Source organism: Felis catus, chromosome D2 (genome assembly GCF_018350175.1).
Source record: "Felis catus isolate Fca126 chromosome D2, F.catus_Fca126_mat1.0, whole genome shotgun sequence".
Classification (NCBI taxonomy): domain Eukaryota; kingdom Metazoa; phylum Chordata; class Mammalia; order Carnivora; family Felidae; genus Felis; species Felis catus.
In genome coordinates, this window is record NC_058378.1 from 36,552,915 (window position 1) to 36,579,832 (window position 26,918).

Here is a 26,918-nt window from a genome sequence, read left to right on the forward strand (position 1 = left end):
CACTGTTTAATAAATACGATCGTGCTAGAGATAATGGTAAGTGTTATTTATTTGTGCAATATCACAGACTTGGTAATTGTTCATGTTGTTGATAGTTATCCTGTGTGGAGATCATAGTAGTTTCAGAATTTGTTTCCTTTGATCCAAGGAAAGAAAATAGCAAGTGTTTACTTAAAATGCCCCTGGCTTTCCTGGGCCAGAATAATGTATTTGAGTATTTTTAGCCCCTCTGTTGCAAGGGCAAAATCTCTCTGGCAGTGCCTGGTGCATATTGAGAACTGGTGGGTTATTTTGAACTGGCTTTTTTTTTTTTTTGTCCCTCAGAGTGCTCTCAGGTCCTCACTGGATGTACTTCTCAGCAATGCCATTTCATGTTCAATTCCTATTTCCCAGCAGAACCAAATTTAGTAGCCTTGCTGGAGGGAAGAAATGGGGCAACATTTCTCACCTGAGGATGTGCTCATGGGGAGAGGAACATCTCCCTGCTGCTCCCTCTTGAGAACCAGCATATGGGATGAAGATCAGACTGAATTTCACAGCATCTGCTTCAGTGTTTTCTTGGGGGGTGGTAGGGAGAAAAGGCTGAAGGTAGTGGCCAGATTTCAGGGTCAATTCCATTTTATGTTTTACTATTAAAACTCTAGTTGTGAGACTGTATGAGTATTTGGGGTCATCTGGCTAGATTTATTTCATTGCATATGGCAGTTCCCACTTGGTTCTTTTTGGAGAGTTTCTGTTTTCTTTCTTGTTGTGTTTGCTGGAGTAGATGCTCCATTTCCTGCCTTTTAGAAAAAAAAATGTTCGTGGTTTGTGATGTTGGATGATTTATTATTATGATGACTTAAGGATTTTTCACTCTAGACTTTGGTGAATGTGAGATATTTCCTCAGACCTCTGAGCTCGTATTAGGCTCCTCTCATAACTGAGAAGCCCATGGCAATGAGATATGGTACAAATTTGTACAGGAGTGTTTTCTGTGATCACCTATTTCTTTGAGTGCTAAATAAGCCTTTCTAGAAGGTTTCCACATACTAGCTTTATAAAAATATAGACAGTGTGTCAAAAGGAAAACACAGTACAACAAAACCCCTTTCCTTCACACAATTCATTTTAAGGTTCAAAATCCCCGAAAATCCCCAATCTCCTCTTGCAGTCTGGTTCCCACTCTCTAACTTTCCTCATCTCCCCCTTAAAGAAAGAAAAAAAGCATTTCTTCTAGGGACTGATAAGTTGTAGGCCGATGCTTAGCAACAGCATTCCTGTGCTTTAAGTAGCTGCAAGCCCCTCGCTGAACTCTTTGATGTGACTGTCAGGGCAGATTTATTTTGTTTTAGCACATTGTCTACTTGTCCAGATGTATCAGGAGATAAAAAGGAGTCATGTTTACACTCCTCCCTTTTTTTTTTTTTTTTTGGAGATGTAATTAAATCGTGTTTTTGATGAGTCTTGGGGAGCTCCAGTTGAAGAAAACAAGAATTGGCTGGAGTAAAGGGAAAAAGGAAAACTCACTTGGCAGAATGAGCACCTGATTTGGTCAGAAAATAAAGTATAAGTACCAGCTGGCTTGGTGATGTGAAGATGGAAGTTTTGATCTGATTCTTTTCTCCCACTTTTATGGAAGTTCACCAGGAGGAAGGGAGGAGTCCCTCCAGTATTCACTTCTTGTGGTCCCATCTCTAAAACCTTTTAGTTTGTGGTAATAGTCTCTTTCTTCTTTCTTGCTGTACACAGCCACACACAGAAGATCTTAACTCACTCCTTCCTTCCCTTCCTCCTAGCTTTCTCCTTCCCTCCCTTCTTCCTTTCTGCCTTTCTTCTCTGTCTTTGTCCCTCTCTCGCTTATCTATCTATCCATCTATCTGTCAGTTACTGGGCATTAAGTATGTGGTAGACAGTTGTTAATCCAAAACCAATAAAATTGTTGAACAACAGAGATCTTGAATACATAAGTCTCAGAGCCGGATGAGTTGAATTCCCTCACGGTGGGATTGCCACTCCTGTTTCTTTTCTTTTCCTTTCCTTTCTTTTCTTTTCTCTTCTTCTTCTTCTTCTTTTTTTTTTTGATTATCAGTTTTTTTAATGTTCACATTTAGTAACACCATTCTGAGTTCTTTTAATGACCTGCGGTGAGCAGTGACAAGCAGAAATCCAACATTTAGTACTGCTGAGGACCTGCCAGGCAGCGGCTTTAATCTGCAGCCAGAGGCACTTCATTTGCATCCTAAATAGGTTACGCTGCAGCGCCCCCTTCTGCCCAAGGAGCCCTGTAACACGAGGGCTGCACTACCATGCAGTTTTCTCTTTTGCTGAGGGCCCTTGAGGACCCTTAGGCAGCTTGCTCTGGCCTTCCCAGCCAGGAAAGGGCCCTTCAGTTTGGGCCCTGGAAGAACAGAACAACAGTGATAACGGATGCTCACCTGCATGCCAGGGGAAAGCCACATCTTTATTTGGATTAATTTTTTTATTACTCATTTATCAGGGCAAAGGAAGGTGGGAAGCATTGAGAAACACAGGTGTAACAAAAGGGAAGCTGAGCAAAACTGGAGCTACCTCAGAGCACCCAGGGCCTGGTTCCCTCCTGTCCAACCTCAAATCCCAGACTGACATCACTGGAGTGCATCTTGGAAACTAGGGGCTTGTGTTTTGTGTTACCCCTTTGAACCAGCCTGAAGTACAAGAAAGAGATTTTCTTTGTTCTCAACGGCCTTTGGATGACTTCTCTTGGCATAAATGTACCTTGTAATTTAGGGCCCTTTTACATATTAGGGGACCAGGCTAAGGTTGAAATGAGCATGTGCAGGGGAAGCTCCTGGCATCAGGGGGACCATGGGTCCCACCTCTTCTAATGTAGGAGCTCTGTTTTTGGAGGAGATCATCTCAGAAGATCATCTCAGAGGCAGTTAGTCTGGGAATATGTGTGCTTATTGTTACCTTCAAATCTTGGAGGCTGGGGAATGCTGGATGTTCAGTGTTTTATATTAATTTATTTCACTATTTAACAAGTATTTGTTGAGAAGCTGCTATGAGCCAGTCTTTTTAGGAAGTGTGGAACACTGCTTTCAAGGAGCAAACTATTTAATAAAGGACACATTGCTTGACTATGCTCCTAAGATATAATTACATACTATGCCATATCCCCAAAAGGAAATACAGGGTTCTTGGAAGTATGTATGAAAGTGATGCCAGGGACATCTTTCTGAGATAGTAAGGCATGAGTTGGTATTTGAAAGGTAAGAGGTTAACCAGGCCAAAATTGTTGGGGGTGGAAGTTAAGAAGAAAGACTGGGCTATGCAGTGATGTTGGCAGGATGCGGACCGGCATGCTGAAGGAGTATGGAGAAGGCCATTTGCTGGTTTCAGGGTGAGGGATGAAGGTGAGAGATGGTCCGGAAGCCCTAACAAAGGCCTGGGCAGAGGGCCTACTAGGCTGCAGATCGTGCTTTTGACTTATACCAGAACGAGGTAAATTATTACATGGTTTTTAAGCAGAGTGGGGCATGATCACAATCTGTTTTTAAAAAGAAGTTCTAAGGATGGTCACTTCAGGTAGGACTTTCCCAGGAATTGAACCCTCTCTAAAATGAGTTCCCTTAGTTGTTTGAAAGCTATAGTAATTCTCTGGTACTGGTGAGGATGGGGAGAGGAGGGGCTGATTTTAAAAATATAGTGAAGTTTACTTCATCCTGGCCAAACTATAGGCCCACATTCCCCAGTGAATCTTTTTAGAGCTCATTTGCTCTTAGCCCTTTGCAACCATCCAAGTTTCACGTCTTCATTTTGTTTCTTACCAGGGAACCATCAACCTTGATGTAAACTGGTTACAAATGTGCAGTGGCAGGATTAACACAGGAGCTGAGGAAGAAAGACCTGGGTTTTTGTGGCCGTGTTTATCTTTCAGAGTCTAGGAATCATGGATGGCAGAGGAGGGCAAGGAGGACTTGTAGAACATATGTCTCATAATAGGTGCAGAATTTAGTTGATACGGTAGAATGCAGTCCAAAAAAAATGGTGGAAAATGGTTGAATGGATTTCTTATTTGAGAAAAAAAAATCAAAATTTCTTTTTTTCCTTTGTCTTCCTTTCTGATTTCCCTTTTCCCTTCTTTTCTCTCTACTCCTCCCTCTTCCTTTCATCCTTAATGTTTGACAGTTGGACTGTCCTGAGTATTACATTTACCCGAAATGCGATGTAGGGATGTACCACTAGAGTAAGTTCATGCCAACCTTGTCCGTAACTGAATCCTGATAGACAACAATGTGTTCGAAGAGTTGAAGGCTAAGACTTTAGGGATATATGGTGATGTTTCTTTAGGAAATGAAACCATGAGTCCACTTTGCATTTTTCTTTGGCCACAGAGAGAATAAGGCCACTAGAATGATTAGAACTATTGCCCAGGACATAAAACTTAATGATTATGTCACTTGGTCACTTTTCCCATGGTACTCTCTTACATATTTGAAAGTGGAATCTCTCAAGGAAATAGTTTTACGTGTATATGTTTAGATGAGTGAAACTTTTGATGTCAACAATTACTGATAGCATAAAACAAAAAAAGGACTTTTTCATGAATAGCTCTGTGAGTGATGTTTGGGGGTTATTTATCAAATAATTTTCCATGTATCAAACCATTTGCCACCACTTTTTTACTCCACTGTACTGTATAAGTTGTAGTTTATAATATAAAAGCATTCATATTATGAAAATTAATATTTAACCAGGTAGAGATAATGTGTTTGGTTAGAGAGTAATGAGAATCTTGGATGTCCAGAATAAATAGGCATGTTTTCTGCTACCTGGGAGAAGATAGGATAAAATAAAGTCCTTATCTAAAAAGGTTCACAAACTGGGGATTAATATTAGCCTTACAAAGCAAGATGGTGTTTGGAACTTGAAGTCTTTTATATCCATATCCCTTTTCACAGTCAACACACAGGCATAAGCACACATGTACCCATATGGCAGAGCTTTCGAGATGCCCAATGCCAGCATCTGAGCTCCATTTTTTTTCTTCACAGTTTAGCTATCCTGATAGCTCAGAGCTATCAGGGTGGGTGCTCAGAGCATATGAGCTACAGCCCAGGAGAGTTTTAGTAGCCTAGCAGAACCTTAGAATGTATCCTACTTTGGTCACCATACTGGGTGTCCTTGAATTCCTAGGCAGAGAATCCTGCCTGCTTTCCTTGGATCTCCAGGGGTATACAAAACTCAAATGTAGTAGCCAGTCCTAAGTCTGCAAGGGTCCCAGTTTTATATCCTAGCTCACATATGTCACGGATCTTCAGGGAATCACTTGAGCTACTTAGAACAAAATATCCTCATTTACTAAGATAGCAGTGGACTTAGATTCTTGGATTCAAGGAAAACATTTTTGACACCTCTTTTAGAAAGAGGTAAAAAGAAGGCTGAGCAACACAGTGGTGGAGAAATGCCTTTGGAAATGAAAGACATGCATTAGAATTTATTTTCCCAACATTTGAAGTTTGTGTAGATTGGGATAAAAACTTTGTAGAAGGTTCCCATAGCATGTAGCTGCACTACTCATTGATACTGGCTACATGTTCTCTTGTGGTATTATCTATGTATAGTCAAAATGGGAATAATATCTCACCCCAGGACTAATGCTACTAGTTGCTTGATACAGGAGAATTAGTAATTAAATATGCTATGTAATTCCTGACCTATGCAGGAAATGTTAAACTGAGTTGAACTTTACCCTACTGACAGGTGTGTGTGAGGGGATGGGGCAGTAGGTTGGGTTGTCATCATTTCAGAGCTGTTGTGATATCTGGTGGTTCAGTTCTTAGTCTGTATTCGTGGTCTCCTTTTTCCATGTTGTACTGTGATCCCAGCAGATGCCCTTGGCCCTTCCCTCCCTTTAGATGGCTATTGCTGCTTTTAATCCTTTGTGGGATACCCAAGCTTGTTTAAAAAATTACTGCATGTTAAAGCTTTTTGGTGCCAGCTGAGAGCCTGAAAAGTTTAAAATACATGATGTTTGGAAGGCCTTATGGGGATGATTTTCTGCATGTGGAGGCCTTTCGTTGGTGTTGGTGATGATTCAGGATGGGCTCTTCAATAGCACTTTCAGTTTTGCCCAGAGATGATGATGTGTTTTGAATGTTTATTGTGCAGCGAGTGACTCCAAAAGACTTGCACAGGTTGTTGTCCGCTTTTGAAGGGGAATTTCCTCTTTTGGCCTTTTTGGTGTCCATTACATTGTATTCTAGACCATATTTACCTGGGGAGCCACTCCTCCTCCACCTTTAATCCATAGAGCTCTGGTAGGACCAGTCGCTGACCCAGAACTAGGAGTGGGCACATGATCCAGGCTTGACCTAGCAGAGAGTTCCTTCTCCTGGCCATGGAGATTCATTCTGCTATGGGCGTATAACTCAGACAAGGCCACAGATTCCCAGATTTGGCTTGGAACTTTCAGGAAACAGAAGCTTTTTATGCTGTTTTGAAGATGGTAAGATATGGATCTGGAGATCTGGGAAGTCACCACGTGGAGAAACTAAAGCAGGAATATGAGTACAAATCTAGAAATAGGAAGTCCTGGGGCGCCTGGGTGGCGCAGTCGGTTAAGCGTCCGACTTCAGCTAGGTCACGATCTCGCGGTCCGTGAGTTCGAGCCCCGCGTCAGGCTCTGGGCTGATGGCTCCGAGCCTGGAGCCTGTTTCCGATTCTGTGTCTCCCTCTCTCTCTGCCCCTCCCCCGTTCATGCTCTGTCTCTCTCTGTCCCAAAAATAAATAAAAACGTTGAAAAAAAAATTAAAAAAAAAAAAAAGAAATAGGAAGTCCTGATGATGAATTTGAGTATGTGGATCCAACCATAGGACCCTTCTTCCCCATATATTTTCCTAGAGGACCTTAAATTGAATTTCATCACTTAAAGATAGTCTTCTCTTCCTGAATCATCCAATTAGGGAGATTCTACAATTTTTCCTGGAAATGTGGTCAGGTGTCCCAGTGTAGTCATAGTCCTATCACGTAAGAATTCTTAATCATGTAGGACTTTAATTTCATTTTCTGATAGTCCCTCTAGTGTGCATGACAAAATAACCCCTCCTCCTGGAAAAAAACAAACAAACAATAATCTGGGTAACCATCTCTTTATAGAGGCAACTTCATATGATTGAATATGGAAGCATTTCAGTATTCAGTTGTCCCTTCAACCTTGACATTAAATATTTTCTTTATTAGGCAACTTCAAAATTATCTCCTTCCAGGAACGTAGGACAAGTTTAAAGCCTATCGAGCATTGATTTATATAATTTGTTATACAGCCATCTCATAGCCTTTTTTGAAGATTTTACTGTGAGTTAGTTCTGGCATCTGCTCCTGAAAGATGGCGATGGATAGTGAGGGGCCTGCTGAGTGAGTCACATGGCACCGTTCACTGGCCCTCCGGAAAAGTCCTGCTGGTTTCTCCTGCTAAGAACGCTTTAACAGACAGGGATGGGTAACTACAGCTAAGTGACTGCAGAAGATTCCAGTAGAATTGGCTAATGTAAGTACAGTGAAGTCGCTTTTACTCCACATCAGAGACTGTGGAATGGCTGTCTTCCTCCTTTTCCCACTTTCACCCCTCCTCCCTGCTCTGGGATGGAACAAGGCCATAGTGAACACCCACTTGGCCCCCATACTCTTCCCTCCACAGTGTCTCTCCACAGCTGTATCTGAATCCATAAACGACTTTTCCCCAATTAAGACATAGGAAGAAAAAATATAATTTCTAAGTCACTTGGCCTTGTGATATATATGCTGGGAAAATAAGTGTGCAGCTTTCCTACCCATCCTAGGCTTTGCAGCCAAACAAATCAATTCAGCCTTCAGAGAAGCATCCATTGCCTTGTGATTATGTTTGTGTAAAGTCTTGGGGTCTTTGATCAAAGAATGGCATTTCAGGCCAGGCCCTAATCCTCACTGCCTTAAGGTGTTTAAATGAGTTAAAAAAAAAAAAAAAGTTGATAACAGCTGGGACTTAAATTTGCCTTTGCCCAGCTTTTGTTTTGAAAGGGCTTCTATTATCCATGGCTTCCCTTTTCGAAGCAAAGATGGATCTTTGGGTAAACCAGAAAGGGAAAGAGGATATGGGAGGAAATGGGCGGAGACTCTGAATTAATCTTCTGAGGAAGAATGTTTGATCAGCGGGGAGGAGAGGTTGGAAGCCTTGGATGCTGACAGCAGGCACCTTTCTGACTAGGGTGTGATTGGCACCTTTGAAGCTTCAGTCAGGAGCCAGTGTCCAGTGGGTCGGGGCTTCCTCTGTCTGTGGGTGGTGGTGTTAATAATGTGGCAACTGGAAGGGTTAATTGCAGACAAGCAGCAGGATTACCGTGAGGCCTCTTCAGCTCTAAAAGGAACAGTGCGAGGAAAGCCTCTGATCTGTCAGCCTTAGAGGAAATTAGTGGGAGCAGACTGGAGCAGGCTTTAAAAAAAAGGCATTTAGGATATTAAAGCGTAATGTGAGGAAGGATATTGAAATAGGGCAAGAGGGATAGGAGTGCTGATCTCTAAAGGCAACGTCCCCTCTTCCTACTAGGAATTTCCATGATTTGTTCAGATTTCACAGATGCCTTCTTTTAATGGTCCAGAAGACTGATTTTACTTGCGCTGCAACAGGTTAGGGAAGGGTTACACCCTGTAAGCTGTTGCCCCCAAGTTCCTGTGCAAAACTTGTTTGGTCTCCACCACCTGGCGGTTTCAGAATGTCCTGACGCTGAGGCTCCCGGTATAATTTTAAAACAAGTCAGAGCATTACTGACACCCTATCTGCATTAGCTATCTATTGTATATTTTACTTCTTACCCTTCTGGTTCAAGTCGGGATGTTGCCAATAAATCCTGTGTTACCATTAAAGAGGCCATTCATCACGCTTCCTAATGTGATTAATCAAGATACACCACAGTACCCTTAAAATGAGATCATTTTGATAAATCATGTATGACATGAAAAGACTTTATTCCTTTTAAGTGCAATTTAGACTGTAATTTTTTTCCTCATTTATGATTCATGGGAGAAACATGGATAAAATTCCCCTGCACAGTTACACCTTATCTACAGCAATAACTCAAAACTGCTTTTAGATGAAAATTCAGGGTCTTATTCACCAAAGCTGAATGCCAGCTCATTATTTTCTGGCGTTCAGTAGTCCAAAAATAATGTCCACACATTAAGCGGCATTCTCAAAAAGTTGGAATTGGCCAGGCACCAGGCACATCAATTACACTCCATCATCCTTAATAAGGAAGAAATATCAGATGTCCTCTTGGAGTTTTTCTGAATCAGTAATGCTCAGCCTTCACCTTCCCAATTTGGAACGATTTGGAAACAAAAATGGTAGTAACAAAAAAGTATGGGGCTTTCAGCTGCTTTACATGGTTCTTTTCTCCTGTTCCATAAAGCTCAGAGGAGGTATTTTTCCCCTCTCACATGGTTCATGCTTTCTTTTCCATTCCCCTTTCCTTGTTCCATAAATGCAACTACCATTTTGTTTGGTCTGAGTTCTGTTTCTAAGCTGCTGTGCGATGCGGGCTTTCTCTCACCACTGCCACGATCATTTGGGAAGCGATAGTCATAACCTCCAATAGAAAAATAATTTGAAAATGTGCCTTCTGGTGAGATCCATCAAGTGTAAGGTCACATTTTTGGTTAAAAGGCAGACACTGATGCTATTCATTAAACTGAAAAATGGCTTGTTTTCCACTAATATTGAAATAAACCCTAGATGAATGTGAAGGCATGCTGGCATGCACTTAGATAGAAAGCAAAGGGAAACACAGATATATTTAATTTGGACACGTAAAGTCAACAGAGTCTTAGGTCTTGCTTAAAATGGAATCAGGAAGATTGGCTGAAACAAATGTGAACAATTAGAAGTTCATTTGCCTCTTTCACAGGATGAGAACATTTAAAGAAGGATTCAGAGTCCAAGAATTACAGACTCACTTTGTGTTTTGTCAAACTCTGTTACCTATGAGTAAGGACTTGATCAACAGGTAATTTATTTCACTGATGTTCCTAGAGATTAATGCTGGAGAGTGGATCAAAATCCTGTATTTGACTCTGTGTTTAGCCCAAGAATGCACATATCCTATTCATATCCTCATAATACAACAAATGCAGCAAAGCTCGAGTTTCTCTGGTATGTCCTATTCACGCCAATGTTCTCTGTACCTCAGTCAGATAGAAATCAACAGCAAGCAAAGATTTCTTGCATATTATTCACATTTAAATGAAATTTCCCATGCTTTTATTTTTTCTGATATAAGAACGAATTAAGAATATAAGGCCATTAAGGCTGTACTTGCCTTGTTTTCGTTTCCGTTTTGCATTTATGACTTTCTCTTTTTGCTAAAAAGATCTGTAAATTTATAAAACACGCATGTATCTCATTAAAAAAGTTTCCTCGTTCTAGCAACACTCAGCAAATCTCCAAAGAATGCAAGTTTAGAACATAAATATTTTAAGGCCCCATAAAATTGGCAGTGAATATTTTTTTCCCCTCTAAGACCATGTTCATTTCATTCCAATTTACTACCACGATTACATTTTCCAAAGCAGCTTTTAATACAATACACAATTATTTCATTCACGGTTACATAGGTCACCTCATTAAGCCTGCGAAGATCAGGCCTCTTGTGATCCCCACAAATATCCTTGCATTTATTCCTAATTAAAATGGCCCTCCTAAAGTGTCTCAAGTTTATCAATACAAATAACAAACTAAGCAAAATAACCGCATTTGGAAAGTTAGCGGGGCAAGGTGACCTGGTCCCCCACATCTCAAACAGAGCCAACGGTGGTGTGTCCGCAGTGGTGCCCTGCCACCTGTTGGCTTTGCTTACATATAACAGGATATTGATGTCCCTCACAGTGGTGCGGTAACCCTCTGTGACCCCTGTCCCAGTTCATCACCCCCAAGAGAAAGAAGGAGCCGCTCGAGAATTCCAGGCCTCCTGATTTCCCCCATCATTCATTTCCTTGGCCACATGTTTCTTCTACTAATGCTAAAAATTTATGGCTGAGCACATTAAGGGCAGTACAAGCCCTTCCCTTCTTCTGGATTATTTCAGAGTTTCCTGTCATAAGGAAATCCAAGACAACGTGTCCTCAGCAGATTGTATGTGACAGTGTCTGTTTCTATCTCAGGAATCTGAGGCATGATGGATAAACTGTCAGTTTTGAAGGATGATGTTTTCTCCATATTTCCATTATGAACTGGGCTGTCATCTCCTAATAAATTTCTTGCATTGGTATCAATTTATTTTTACAAGCAGAGGGTCTGATGTATTTGGGAAAGACACTGACAGCAGATCTGGCCTAGCTTGACAGAGCTGGCTCCACCTCATTTTGGAAAACTACTTTGGTTCCAAGGACAGAACTTGACCCGCAGCCCTCGAGAATAAAAAAACTCTCTGAGAGGAAGAGAGACACATGAGGCAAGTTCCTTCTTTTAAGCCAAAATAAATCAAGCCTGTAGGACTGCTATGACATAATATTATTTCTAAGACAACCCTACAAACACAGATGAGAAATGCCACATGTAGCTGTTTACTAAAGATAGTTCGACCATCACAGTAATGCAGTGAATATGGATGAACTTACAACAAGGCTATAAAGATCATACTACTTTTTCCCTCAGAAGAGATCTCAGTAGTGAGTGTGTTTCTGCTTGACAAGTAAGGAGTAGTAGAGTCTATTCGTGTAATAAATACTTGATTACAAAAGATGTGCATGTCCCTGTCATAGCTACTATGAAAAGCAGGAGAGGTCATAAAGTCCTACTTCTCAAGAAACTTAAATCTACTTGAAGAGGTAAGATATACAAAATTACAGGTTATACAAAATGAGAATGAGGTAAAAATAAATCACGGCTAACATTTAATGAGAAATACTGTCATCTTTGTCTATCTTACTTAATGTTCACCTCTACTGGGAAGAGAGGCTGCATAGCATCAGAATGGTTAAGACAGTGGCCACTGGAGGCCAGCTGCCTGGATTTGTGTCCCAGGTCTGCCACATGCTAGTAGCCCAAGAAACTAAGTGAGACCTTGGTCAAATTACTTAATTTCTCTGGGCCTTAGTTTTCCTCATCTGTAACCTAGGAGTAGGGGCTGTAGCTGCCTCATGGGAAATGTTGTGAAGATTGAATAAATTAATACATGCAAGGTGTTTACAATAGTCCCAGATACAAAGTAGGACGGATATGTGTTAGCCATTTTTACCCATCATCCTCCTCCTTGTGTCATAATAGCATGACTATTGTTTTTACCATTTTATACTCGAAGAAAGTGGCTTAAAGAGTTTAAGTAAATTGCCCAAGGTCATACAGCCAGATGGAGACTGGCTCTAAATCTTGGTCAGTGAGGCATCTGAGCATAGACAACAGGGAAGTAGAAGATATCCAAGTTGTAAATAAGTCAAGGACAGAATCCTTGAAGCTTAATTAGCTTTTTTCTTACTATCCTTTCCATTCCTAGGCCATAAAATAGCCCTTTTCTACATAGCCCCAAACTTAATAAGTGTTGTATGTAGTGGTGTGCTGGTAAAGGTTTAACAACTAGCTCTCTGGGGGGAAAAAGTATGCATGCTTATGTGTACACAGTTTATTATAATTTTTATGTACATAAAGGGTAACTCACAACTTATAAATAAAAATTAAATAGATAATACTTTATGTTATAAATTCCCTTCAGCCAGTTGATCCTTATAGAATACTTTTGATTATTTTGGCGAAAGTCTCATGTCCATAGCCAACCTAAGGTTGTGGCAGGTGAACAAGTGTAATTCTGATAGGAAATATCAATGATTTTCCCTCCTTGCTAAGTATGTCAGAACTTCCCTCGTTTGTCAGTGACATGAGCTACATGTTTACTAACTGGATAACAGGTTTTGAATACTGGAAGAATATTTCCTCACATTTTTATGCTGTTCACAACATGTTGGCTACAGGTGCAATGTATTTTTTTCTTTTCTTTTCTTTTCTTTTCTCTTTTCTTTTCTCTTCTCTTCTCTTCTCTTCTCTTCTCTTCTCTTCTCTTCTCTTCTCTTCTCTTCTCTTCTTTTCTTTTCTTTTCTTTCTTTTTTCTTTTCAAGTAGGCTTCACACCCAGCGTGGAGCCCAATGCTGGGCTTGAACTCATGACCCTGAGATCAAGAACTGAGTTGAGATCAAGTGTCAGACGCTTAACTGACTGAGCCACTCAGGTGCCCTGAAGGCACAGTATACTTTTAAGTTTAATCTACATCATTAACATTTTTTCTATCACTTGCTTAAGTTTAAGAAATCAATAAAAGAACAACTCAGTCCCTAATTTGTAGCACTTGGCAACATCTGCCATGAATACTACCACCATGGCAGTGTCAGGCCACCGAAGTGACATCCCTGAAGAGCTGGGAAGAGATATGTAGCAACACATCATTCTATAGTATTTCCACTGTATAGATATGATAGACACAAATAATTTAAAGAGCATAAAAGTAAAATTTTGTAAAATAATTAGGAAGTGACGAGTTATGGTATATATTACCTTTAAATATTATTTGTGCAATTACAAGTGTATGTAATTTAATTTTAAATAAAGACTGTATTAAACAACCAAAACACAGAATTCCTGAAAATTTAACCACTGGTTTTTGTGAGCTGGTACAGGTTGACTCCAGACTCACTGGTTATGTCAACCCCAAGTGGCCAATGAGACTACTCCTGTGTTTACATGGCATAGTCATTGAGTTATTAATAAATAACTTCATGGTTTTATTTACATGCCAGGCCACAAAACATGTTGCATATTAACATGAATTGGATCATCTCTCCACAAATATATTATCTTCCTTAATTATATACTAAACCCAGGAAGGATTTTTTAGATACCTTCAAGCTTCAAGTTCATTGTACAGTTTTGGGACTCAGGCTATGCAACCAAGCAGTGTTGGTCGGAACTCCAAATCCCGCATATGGTAGCTGGGTGATCTTGTGCAAGTTATATAACCTCCCTCAATTTCAGTTGCCTTATCTATAAAATAATAATAATAATGGTACTTGTATCTTAAGGTTGTTGGGATAGTTAAATGAAACTCTGTGTAAAATGCCTGCATATAATTAGTGCTCAAGAAATGGGACACACACACATTCATATATACATTCATTACTTGGAAGTTATAATGTATTACATTGTAATTATATTCTATGTTTGAACATTAGGACAAATACTAAATTTTCAGCAAGGATTAATAATGAGAAGCAAATTATTAACTTGTGTTTCATCACATTTCTGTGGACAAAGATGAACATTTGTTTATAGATAGGATATTCCACTTTTTAAATTATCCATGCTCTTTTTAGTAAATTCTCTCTCATTCGATTGTTCAAGAAGTTCCTGTGTTAGGGGCCTCAAGGCATTCACTCTCAATTTGGGTGTTGGCTCCTGTGCTCTTGAAGTCTACATTCCTACCAGAAAGGATCAGATAGGACCCTGTTGACAGTGGTGTGGGACAAAAGTGAGTGATGATCAGGAGAGGAGTATCATAAACTTGGGGCCCCCAATGCAGACACAAGGAGGAACTGGGGAAACAAGTTGGCTTTGGGAGGCTTTGGGCTTCTGACTTGGTGCCTGATCACGCTGTGGACTTTTGAACTGCACGGTCTTGGATGTATTACTTATCCTGCTTCTCTGTTTTCTCACTTCTCAAATGAGAGTAACAATGGGATATACCTCATACACTGGAAAATCATTAACACTTAGGACATATTCAGGAAATATTAACTCCTGTGCTTCATTGTGCTCCTTTCTTTCCAATCCCCTTCTTTTTCCCCCTTACCTCCTAATATTCCTCCCTCTTTGTCCACTTCTCCTCCCTCCAATAGGAGAGATTGGAGAGATACTTGATGGAAAAATGCATTCTTTCATATCTGCCTTGATAAGTAGTTAGGGTTTTAAATATTTAAATTTTAAAAATGTTAAATTGCAAGAAGCAATGACACAATTAAATAAGTTGAAAAATCAAATCACTCTAAATCACATTAACAAAAATCTTTTAATCTTTGCCTATTAGCTTTTACCTCTTGTTAATTTTATATCATTAAAAATCACAGTGTATATACTATTTTAATATTTACTGTGTTTGCTTAATATTATATCATAAAAATCTTGGCATGTTTCTCCCTTTTTTATATTATAGTGTTATTTGGTTGCCATAAGAAAGCATCACTATTTCCATAATGCCCAATATTTAGTTTTTATTTTTCCTTTTGCGATGTAAGTGGCTGCTAAAAATATTTTGGAAGCTACTGCTCTGGATGATTTGTAAGGTCTTTTACATCTCCTACATTCTGTGATTTTATTATTTATTAAACAGTCCACAAAATGCCTAAACCATAGTCCGTCTGTCCGTCCTTCCTTCCTTCCTTCCTTCCTTCCTTCCTTCCTTCCTTCCTTCCTTCCTTCCTTCCTTCCTTCCTTCCTACATTCCTTCCTTCTTTCCCCTCCCTTCCTTCCTATCTCCCTTCCTTCCTTCCTTTTTTCTGTTCCTGGTTCTTTTTTTTTTTTTTTTTTTTCCCTTCCCTCCCTCCTCTCTCCTTCCATAAATATTTCTAAACTACAACTCCGGATCTGATGCCATTTTAGTAACTGGCATAAGTGGACCCCTTTATATCAGATAGAAACAATGGGAAGCTCCAGGATGTTGCCTTCAAGGGGCTTCCTTACTTCAGGGAGGTCTTTGGCACCTATCCCTTCTATGACTGATTTATATGACTGACTTATAGCCTGAACTAGCCTTCAGCCCCTTCAATCAGCTGAATGCTGTGCTCTTGCCCAGAATCTGCTCTTTGCCCCTTTGGGACATTTCTTGGTCTCTTGGTTATTGACTCAACCTCATCCTGTACCTTACCGTTTTTTATTCCCTCCTAGTTTCATGACTTCTCGCTCTGACAATGTATGGCCTTTTCCACTCCTAAGCCTGTCTGTCATTCCCAACACGATGCATCTGTCATGAAGGCTTTCTATCTTGCTTCACACTGAAAGGCATGGTGCATTTACCTTGGAGCAGGTCAGAAGTCTCCCCGTTCTGGCTCGTTCTTCGGCTTCTAATTTAATCTTTTAGGTGATGGCAAGTTTTTATCTCTGATTCTGGCAACCTATCTCAGACTTTTGTTGTGTCCAATTGCAATCATTGTATAGCTAGTTTTATCTTTGACATTAAAATGTTTGATTCATTCAATCACAATGCATTAACTATTTTCAATATTTCTGGCAGCATGTTGGGTACAAGGGTTAATAGTATAGTTAATCTTAGAAAGCTAATATAGTTAATCTTGAAAGCTTTCTCTTAGTATGAGTAAGAAACAAGCAGGGACATAATTACTCTTCCATGTGGTCATGTGTTGTAATAGAGGTCAGGGATAAATTTCTGCGACAGTGCAGAGTTTGGGGGTCATGCTACCAGTTGGTGACTCTTAATAACTAGTATTAATCATGGTTATCATTTTTTTTGATGAGTCAGGAATGCAACCCAAGTCCTCTTTTTATTTTTCTTGGTATTCGCAGCACAGGCCTTGGCATATAGTAGGTGGTTATTAAATACTTGATAACTAAATGAGTGATGCTTTTTCTTATGAAAGAAAATAAATGTTTTTAGAAGAGTCAGCTTTATACCACAGTTTCAGGGAATGAATTGTGATGAAAAGCGAAGATTGCTTTTGCTTGAAGGAGGCTGACAAATTTCCCAGACCCGGGATCACTTTATGCTGTGTATGATTTAAGGGTGAGTGAGCATGCCAAAGCGCTCCACTTGAGCTGAGTAATGGGGAATGAGTTGTGGAGATGTGGTCTTAGATGGTATTTTGTGAAAAATAGTAGGAGATTTATGGCTATTAAACAACTTTGTAGCTGCCCCCTTCTTGTTTTGAAGCCTGCCAAATCACTCCTCCTGTGGTCTGTATCATATTCCTTCAGGGCATCCATGATGTTCAGAAATATCCACTGGAATGCAGGTTTCCATGGAATGCACCCAATGGGAAGGGACTTGAATTTTACATACTCATCTGAAGACATTTGTTTTCTTCGACCACGGAGTGAGATTCTCACTCTGCAAGTCTCTCATGGGGTGTGCTGCACTTCTACTGACTCTTTTCCAGCGAGGCTGCCAAAGTTCTGTCTTCCTTCCTGCACCATGGAAATTGCAAAGTGCAGTATATTAGTGACTATTATCATTATTGCTGTGAGTTTAAAAAATTATCAGCAACTATCCATTTGTGAGTAGGGAAAGAGGACAGAAACCTTCAGTATGCTTTGACAAATCTTAAGCAGAAGAACTTACTAGGCTGGCATGAGCCTTTCAAGCCTTAGTACGAAGGGGGTACATATTCACTAGTATTTATCAGCTTTTTCTATTCCTTTGTCATACTCAGAAGCCTTAAGAAAAACAGAAATGGGGGTGTTTCGTCACAAAAGGCAAACCAGAAACCGCCTAAATTCATGTTATCCGTGTTGTGCAAGTACTGGGAAACTGTTAGAGGAATTTCCTCTCATTATGGGTTCATATCAATATAGGGCTGTATGGATCAGAGAGGAAATAGGAATATTTGTTTTTTCGATTTTCTTGTTTGAGAAATTTCAAAAATGTAGAAAAGTTGAGAAATAGTGAACACATGTCACTAACATATAGACTTTGTATTTTCTAATATATTGACATATCTGTTTCTAAGTCTTTATTTAAATAAAATAAATAAACCATATATACGTGTGTGTGTGTGTGTGTGTGTGTGTGTGTGTGTGTGTGTATGTATATATTTGAAGCCTCCCCTATCCTATTAGCCCCAGTCCTATTACCCTGCATTCTGGCAGAGGCAGCCATTTTCATGAAGTTAGTGTTTAACTAGTGTAATTGTTAGATGTTTCCATACACACATGAGGTTGAAGATGAAGATATATATAGATAGATAGATAGATAGATAGATATAGATATTTCATATTTGTGATTTTGCAACTTGTATTTTCACTCTATGTTAAATTTATTTATTTATTTATGTTTTCTGTGTTAAAATTTTAGACCTATTCAACTAGAGATACATAAACCAGATTTATTGCTCTTAAATGCTAAATATTATTCTGTCATACAAATATGCAATATTTTATTTATCCATTTTCCTTATTGAAAGGCATTTGAACTATTTCCAATTTGGTGTGTTCTAAATAATCATGGAATAAACACTGTTTTATGTTCCACTGTATAGACCTGAGTGAAATTTTCCATAGTACATACATTTTAAATTAAATACATTTTAAATAAAATTTTCAGTTTTATTAGGTATTGCTAAATTACTCTCCAAAGTAGTTGAACCAATGTCTATTCCCACTGGCAAGGGACGAGAGGATAAAAGTTCATTTCCCTTCATTCACCGTTGCCCTGGTTGTAAGACTTGAAAGTTGGCCAATATGGTGAGTGGAAAAATTGTATCTTGTTTTAATTTGCATTGCTCTTCGGACTAGTGAATTTGACCTTCTTCTCTTTCATTTATTAACCACTCAGGTTTTCTCTTCTTTGAATTTCCTGACATTTCCATTGTCCATTTTTCTATTAGATTTTTAATTATTTAGGGACATATGTATTCCAGATGCTAATATTTTATTGTAGTTATTACAAATATATTGGGGTAGGAATGACTTAAAAAATAAAATGTAAGAGTATAACTTTCTGCCATAAGTAGTTAGGAAATTTGGCAAGGACTCAAAGATTTGAGAAGATTTATGGTTCTGAAGATTCAGATTTACCCAAATTTCCTTTATTCCCATTTTAGGCATATCTTCTTAATCCAGGTAAAAGAAAACATTACTTAACTTTTTCCACTTACATTTCAGTCATTTCATACTCAATATACTATGGGTATGTTGCTTCAGTTTCAAGGGAAGTTCTTTATTTGGGGGCAGGTAATGTGCAAGTTTAAGACATTGTCTTGTCCACTTGTTTCATATGATAATCACTCTTTTCTTAATTGTTCCTGTAACCATAATATCGAGAGAACAAATGTGTACATCACTACTGAAAAAATCCCATGGACTTCATTTCGATAAGAGCCAAGTCAAAGAACTGGTATTTAGAATCTTAATTTGTAGTAGCTTCCTTAAACATCCAGCCATAGATATTCCACCAACAGTTCGCAAAATTGTTCTTTTCCTGGATTCTTTTCCATGACTTGAGTTTATAAATGGACACCAAGAAGAAAAATAATTAAATGCTAGGCATAGAATGATGACTATAAAACAGAACTCATGCCACACCAATTTTGCTTTGACTACAATTGGAAATAAAGGTAAATAGCTATTTTACTCTTGGTTATAGAGCTCTAATGTTTTGCCCAGTCAGAGGTATTTGCTGAAAGGTAGTTTCTTCCAGTAATTTTAGGAAAAGCTGTCATCAAATTGTCAACAGCCCAAATTGAGATTAAACACACTAAGAAATATCACAATATAGCAACCTAAAATTCATACTGGTATTTTGGGCCTTTATAGCATTGAGGTGGAACAGAAACAATGACAGAGAACCTATGGCCTTTTACTAAGGAAGTATGGTAGATCTGTGGAAGGACAGCTGCCATTACTTTGTCCCATATATCCTGCCTCCAGCATTGAATAGGTGCCATATTTAGAACACTGTCACTGTGTCTCATTTATCATGTGGGGATTGCAAGAGACCCTGAATGCCAAATGGAGGGACATGTGGTGACTTTAGTATTTGAAAATCTAATTTCTGCAGTATCCTAAGTATCTAATGATATGGTATCTAGCAAGTCTTATCTACTTTTTAAAACATTTTTCTTGGTGACTGAACTTTTATCTTTCTGGACCCAGTACCCTCACACCAAGCTTTAAACACCACATGTTTCCCTTGGAGCTGGAGTGAAGTTGTGCTACCTGAAATCTGTCTCTACCTTAGGGACAAAGCTTCTGATTTTGCTCCATTCAGAACTCTTTCTGTAAAGTCTCCACTGAAAGCCGCTTAATCAAACATCTCAAATGTCAGAAGCAGGGTTTAAAGGGTTTTTCTAGCAAGTAGGTCTAATCTCCTACTTAGTTTTGATTCCTATAATGTAGATAATCTCTTTGGAGAAAAGGCCTGCTCCAAGTAGGGCAAATATATCCCATAGAATATATTTCCTATTCCAGAAAGAAAAATGTAGCATTAATGAAATTTACTTTTTCTTGAAGCTTGGAAAGGTTGTAAGCTTAGGATTTTGATCCTAGCAGATGTTCTTTTTTGGATATTAAAAAAAAAAGTAGTATTTGATTCAGAAGTCTCAGTAAGAATTGCAACAGTGATGCTTCTTGCTATAAGTATCCACACTGAATGTGTCAGAACAGTCATGGGTTCTGAGGGACACCTGACTCCACAGCCATAGTCCTTTCTTCCTGGCTTCATCCCCTTAGTTGTAGAGTTGCAGAGAAAGAAAGGTAGCACTTCTTACCCATACAGGTCACACTATATACAGTTCGATGGTTAAAGAGCTGTTTGTGTACAATAAAAAACCATTTTCACAGATACATTTCATATCATTTTCTTTTAGGCTTTGGAATGGCAAAGTTTTATTGGGGACCATTATGTACCAAATTTCAGATGAGTTTTTCAGTGTGGTTGTTAAACTTAGCCAGAACCCCAAATGCACAGTGTACAATGGTTTATATCCTTCAGTTCATGCTACTGAGCTTCTGTGTCTCCATGCCACTGGGCCCATGTAAACTGGCCCTGTTTTTCCCCATCCACCCTGGGGCAAAGCCCAGCATCTTCACTGGTTTCCATAGAAATCTACTCACAGTGAACACTGAATCTGTGGGAAGCACCTGAAGAAGGCCTGTGACCTTTACCTTCTCTCCTTCCTCCTTCTCACCTTTCAGTTCAACACAATAAACAAACCATCCCTTTGTCACAGAGCCCTTTCACCTGTTAGTGAGACTCTTCAAAGCTTCCTATGCTACCCTGCACTCACCAGAACATTATCTCAGCACAGACAACTCTTGCTTCCTAAGAAGAGTCTTGGTTGATAATACTTCCTCCAGACCCACATCCCTAGAAGACATGTTTGGTAAATGAAGGTATTTAGTGGTTGGTGTTACTTCATGTTGACATGTTCTTTTATTCCGCAGGCTTCCAGTGACCATGTCGAGGCCCCTCCAGAGCACCCCTATACACCCCTGCCTTCTGCTTCCAGGGATCTCACCAATCACCGAGGTAGGAACTCAGCTTTTTATTGCTCTTAGTAGTTACAGGGAGGGACACTTGGCTGTGCAGAGCTCTGGGCTCATTATTGCTGCCTCCGCACTTTAGAAGGAACACAGTGCTTTTCAAGGTCTTGATGAGAAAACCATACCTGTCAAACCTAGTGATTTTAACTCATATTAAATAGAATTTAGTGGCGGTCTACTGGGAAGGCAAATAAATCCATGCTGTAATATGATTTTGTGATTTGATTTTTTTTTCTTTAAGTAAAGAGATTATAGTACTTAAAAATTACTAAGTAGATCATTACCTGCAGCAAAAGTGTTGGAGAGAATTGAGAAACTCACTAATGTTTGTAAAAGTATCATTGTTTGGAGAGAATAGTTGAAATCTGTAATTTTAAAATGAATGAACTCTATGTTACAACTGAAAGGAATTCCAATTTGCCTAACAACATTGCCCAGGATCAATGCGCAGCTTTTCTTAAATTATCTGATCCTCAAAAACATTAATTTGGCTTACCCAGTGTTCCCGATGACTTGAATTCTTACTACCATTTCTAGAGTCTACATGGAATATAATTTAAAAATGCCTCATCCCTTTGCTGTCTGCTTAGGCCAAGGACTCTATGATCACCTTTGTTGGAACTGGGAGGACACGAGGCCATGTGGTATAACTGTTTTACCCCTTTTATCCTGGTTATGACTACAGGCATGTTTCTTAATTATGAATCTGCCTTCCAATCTAAGTAAGAACAAGCTTTTATTGAGGGCATTCCATACTTGGAACAACATTTCCCCAAGCGGGAAACTCCCCTCATACATTCAGGGAACACTGAATAAGGACTGTTCCAGCTCCCACCTTCTTTGCAGGATGGATGGGCATGAACAAAGGCTGTAGAGATGCCCAGAAAGTGGGGAAGCTGGCACTTGAAAAGACATGTGGGCTCTGGGCAAATGGCACACTTCTACTCTGCAGGCAATGATCAAGAGTGTATTGCAGGATTCCAGGTGTCTGTGATTTGGACCTTTGTTGCCTATTTGTTGTCTGGGCACAGTAGGACTTTTCTACATTTGCATATATTTTGGTTCAATTAGAATTCTGTTCATTAGGTGTCAGTTTTGTGGAAATCAACTTTGTTCAAAGGCAGGTAGAACAAACAGCTACCCACATGCTGTATTTGGAGGACCGCGAAGAGAGCTCCCTCACTGAATGTCCTTATGGAAGTCTTGAACATATTCCTTTAGAGACTGGTGTTTTTTGTTTTGTTTTGTTTTGTTTTGTTTTGTTTTGTTTTTGGTGGGGGGCAGGTGGAGAGTTCCTCTAGGTGAATAACAATACCATATCTAGACAGGATAACCAATTTACTCTAGCATTATATCCTCATGGATTTATTTATTGGTTTCTTATATTTAAATAAAGGTATTTTTACTGTATAGATCATTGAGTACACTGCATAGGAATTGAAGTCTCAGAGCCCCCAAGTCCACTTGTAAAAGTTGATCTAGCCATGAAATTGAGATTTCACAAAAGAAGGACATAATGAGATAAATGATAATCCCCAATAATAGGACCATATTTCACTGTAATAGTAAAACAAGAAATTTGAACCTTAAAGAAATGGAATATAAGACTACAAGTTGTGAAGGTATGTTGAGTAATATTTGGAATATGGAAAAATGCCCAAGGTGTTTAGAGTTAAAACAAATGCCCTTTGATGACATCAGAGCCTGACATTATGGGAACGTCGTTATTTAAAGGACCCAGCAACAGATATCTCAGTTTTACTGAGGAATACCTTATCCATTTAATGAGCCGGTTGCTTGATTAGTTCGAAGGACCTGTTAGTGAAAAAAGTGAACATAATGAAATGGTGGCCAGGTCTTTGGGCCTGTGGTCTTGTGGATACCAGTAAAGAGAGAGCCAGAGAAATTCATTAAGTTTGAATTATTATTGGACTGATCCATGTAGGGAAGAGATGAGACTGATAGTTTTAGCTTGGCGTGAATCCTATGATAACAAGTGGGGAAAGCCTGATTTTTCAGCACCCGGAATGAGACTACTTAATGCCACTTTGCTTTTTTATATTTAAGTGAAAGAAATTATTCTTTTTTTTCTGATCTTATAACCCACCAAACTATCTGAGTGTCATTTGTTAATACCTTTATGGAAACAGTTTACAAACCTTTATCCAGGGAGGCTCTTTCACATTGTGAAGGCAAATTACATCATTTCTTTCCCAAGTGAAATCCTCCATGATGTCTGAAACTTGGTCTATAAAATCTTAAGTGGAAGTTCTATTTGCAAATAATTTTTGATTCATCCAGTTCCCAATCTCTTTTCATTCCGCACCAACAACTACATAAACTGGTGGGCAGTAGTTCATGTGCAAATTGCTATTTTTCTGTACATGCCATTTTCCCTTTGCTTGTCCTTTTATGTAACTTCCAATGTCGAGTCTGATAAACCCAAGATTCATTTCCTAAGGACTGTAGATTCAAATGCAAAGGATTTTGCATCTGTAATTTACAGCTAATCCATGCATTGTAGGGATAATAATGCACTGTACTTTTTGATTCTTATAAGAAATTGTTTCTTACATTGATTTTTCCTCTTCCTGAAGTACTTGTAATATTTGCTTCTTTCTCCTTAGTGCAAGTGTTTATATTCTTCTTTGTGTGATAGAGGTGAAGTGTATGTATATCTTGAACTCTTCATAAATGAAAGTTCCCTGAGGGGCAGTAAAGATTCTAATTGTTCTTCTCTTTCACATCACTGGTTCCTGCTCATCCTACAGGTATCAGCTTAAATATCCCAGCTGTAAGGAAGACTCTTCTGATACCACCCCACACATTTATATTAGGTCAGTGCTCTTTTATTCAGGGACTGTCTTCCTGGACAGGCTATAAGGGCTTAGAGGCATTGATAGAGATTGTGTCTCTTTGCTCACCACTGTGCCTGCAATGCCTAGCACAGGGCTTCCTGCTTAATAGAAGCTCAGGTTAATATTTGTTCAGTAAATGATGAGAGGCGAAAGTCAGTAATTTAGATGCCTCTGTGAGATACCTTGATTGTGTCTGAGAAAAGAGACCCATCTTTCTTTGGGAGTGAGTGTTACTGGAAGGAAAGACCAGCCTTGTGGACCTCAGACCTCAACTTTGGTTGCTTTCACAACCCCAGATCACCATGGTTGGGTCTACATCTATTGGTTCATTGCCAGACAGCATTTTAGCCACATTGTATAACTTCCAAGTAGATAATAGTTTTTATGTCATAGTTTTCAAAGTCTGGTATTTTGATGGTAGGAAGGAAATAGGATGAATTAAAGCAACTAATAGAATTATTTTACTAGAACAGAAGCTTCAAAGAAGGGGCTGGACTTGCAATGAGATGCAGGCCGTGATATACATGTGGTTTTAGAATGGTGTGCCTGAATCTCTCTGAGAATTCTGCTCTAGGTCTGAGTATGTCTTTAGAGTACAGGGACCACGTGGCTGTGTCAATGATCCCAGTTGATACCTAGTGGCACTCTACTTACTATATCCTCTATTGGGTATCCACATTATGAGGAGTGTTGAAGTGTTAGAAAAATGTTTCTTTAAATATGTGCATAGGACATACACCTGCCTGCCAGGTATTGCCACTCTTTATCTGGTAGCTGTTAGAAACGGAATTTGCATTTATATAGACCACTGTGTCTTTTGGGGAAAACATTTCTGTTTAGTGAATAGACCATATCATACTCAAGACAACCCTATAAAGTAGGAAGAGTAAATATTATTATCCCCATTTAACAGAGGAAGGCGCCAAGAACTGCTGGGGAAGACTAAGTCACTCATTGACAGAGGCAGGGAAAAAAATATTCAGAGTTCTGTGTCCTTGACTCCCAGGCCACCCCTGACATGTGTCCTTCACACAGGACATCTGAAGCAAATACAGGACTGACTGTGGCATTGTGCTGGACTGGAGGGAAGAAGAAAGTACAGGCAGAGAAATGGCCTGGAAATGGCCACTGCCAGGGGTGAATTTCCAAATCCTTTGCTAAGGCTGCAGCAAAGTATTATAGTATCCTTGCCTGTTTTTGTCAAAAGAATTGTGTTACTTTCCTTCCCTCCCTTCTTTTAAATTACAAGTCTATAAATTCAAGAGCAGAGAAAGTTTGAAAAACCAAAGGGGAGAATGCTATGGCATCAGTCTGTATTCAGATAGGAAAAAAGAAGACCCACTATATATTCACATCATGAAGGGTTTTAATGTGAGGAATGAGAGAGAGCCTTATCCAGTCAGGGAAGACCCCACTCAGTGTCCCAGCCTCACACCGAGGCTGGTGATCCTTGAGAGCTTGCTGAAGTTTCTGCACATGTCAGGAATGCCTGGGAACCTCCTAGTGACATTCTCTATGTGCAGCGCCGCTGTGGGAGTGGCTCTAAAGAAGTTCACTTGGACACTGCTTCAAACATTAGAACTGCCCAGACATTGCCCTGTTCCTCTTTCTCTCTGGATTTCCAAGTCATACTCCAGTGTCTCTGTTTGGCTCAGTCTAATGTAGAATCATGCACCAAAGGAAGTCTCAGAAATGCAGTTTCTAGTTCCTCCTCTGAGCTGCAGAGAAAACCTTAGTAGAGGGTGGTGGTGATGCAAGGTTAGAACAGACAATCCCACATGTATCCCATAATCTGACATGGCCAGTAGCTATCACACCAAAGGCCCCATTACAGTGCATTTGTATGCACATTTTGCAAAGTTATTGCAAGTCCAGTGAACATCCCTGAATTATTATTTTTTCCCTGATGCTTATACAGTCTTGAAAATATGCCATAGTTACCTTGTTGTATTAAGCATTGGACTTTAAGTGTAGGAAAGAAAGAATGCAAGAAACCAAGAGGAAATCTATGGAAACTTGCTTGGAGATGGTTGCCAACCTACTTCCACCCAACCTTGGCAATCTTGCCGTTATCTCTGACACATTTGGTAGGTGTTCATCCTCTTCTGCCGCCAGGGGCTTGGTCTATTTGTGTTTGAAATTGATTGCTGGGACTGCCATTGAATGATTTACATAGCAACTCATCATAATTAGTTATCGTTTGCAGTCTCCTTAATGTGAGTTGCATTTTATGCTTAGGAATTGATTTTTCTGTATATCTCCATGAAGCAGCAAAATGTGTGCCATCCAAATAAGAAGAAAAAGATAGAAAGAAAAACAGCAGGCATTTTTTTTATTTTCTTAACAGTTTTAGCATGAGATATCATAAAATATGTTTTCCCAGAAGCCATAAATAGAGTGTTTTGCTTCAACTATTTAAATAAGTCAAAATGAAATGAATAAGAAGAAAATGAATGGATGTGTGTGAAGACGTGGCAGTGTAGACAAAGATGTTTGGGATGGGGAGATGTTGGCCAGAAAACCTGCATGCCAATGAGCAGAATACTTTCGGGAGGGTTCAAGATGGGGCTGCTTGATAACCAAACTGCTCACTACAATTTGTTTTAGGCTTAGAGGATTTGGAGGTAATCTGTCTCTTTCAGAAAATTTTTAAATTTTTTTCCCTGTTTTTTGTTTGTTTGTTTGTTTTTGTTTTTATGGTCCTCCCGTCTTGCTATGTCATCCTACAGGGGACATGAAACCTAAGTAGGTTTGATTGTTATAAACAAAATCTACACAGAATAAGAGCACAGACTAAATGAAAATAAATACATTTA

General features: G+C 39.3%; 1 protein-coding gene across 11 annotated transcripts in view; it reads left to right on the plus strand.

The window, feature by feature from the left end:
* Window positions 1-26,918, plus strand: part of LRMDA (leucine rich melanocyte differentiation associated) — a 1,041,237-nt gene that overhangs the window by 817,715 nt on the left and 196,604 nt on the right. For all 11 annotated transcript variants that reach the window (XM_045041006.1, XM_045041007.1, XM_045041005.1 and 8 more), the window contains one exon: window positions 21,146-21,230. In XM_045041006.1, the coding sequence (XP_044896941.1) occupies window positions 21,146-21,230 (85 nt within the window). The remainder of the gene's footprint in view (window positions 1-21,145; window positions 21,231-26,918) is intronic.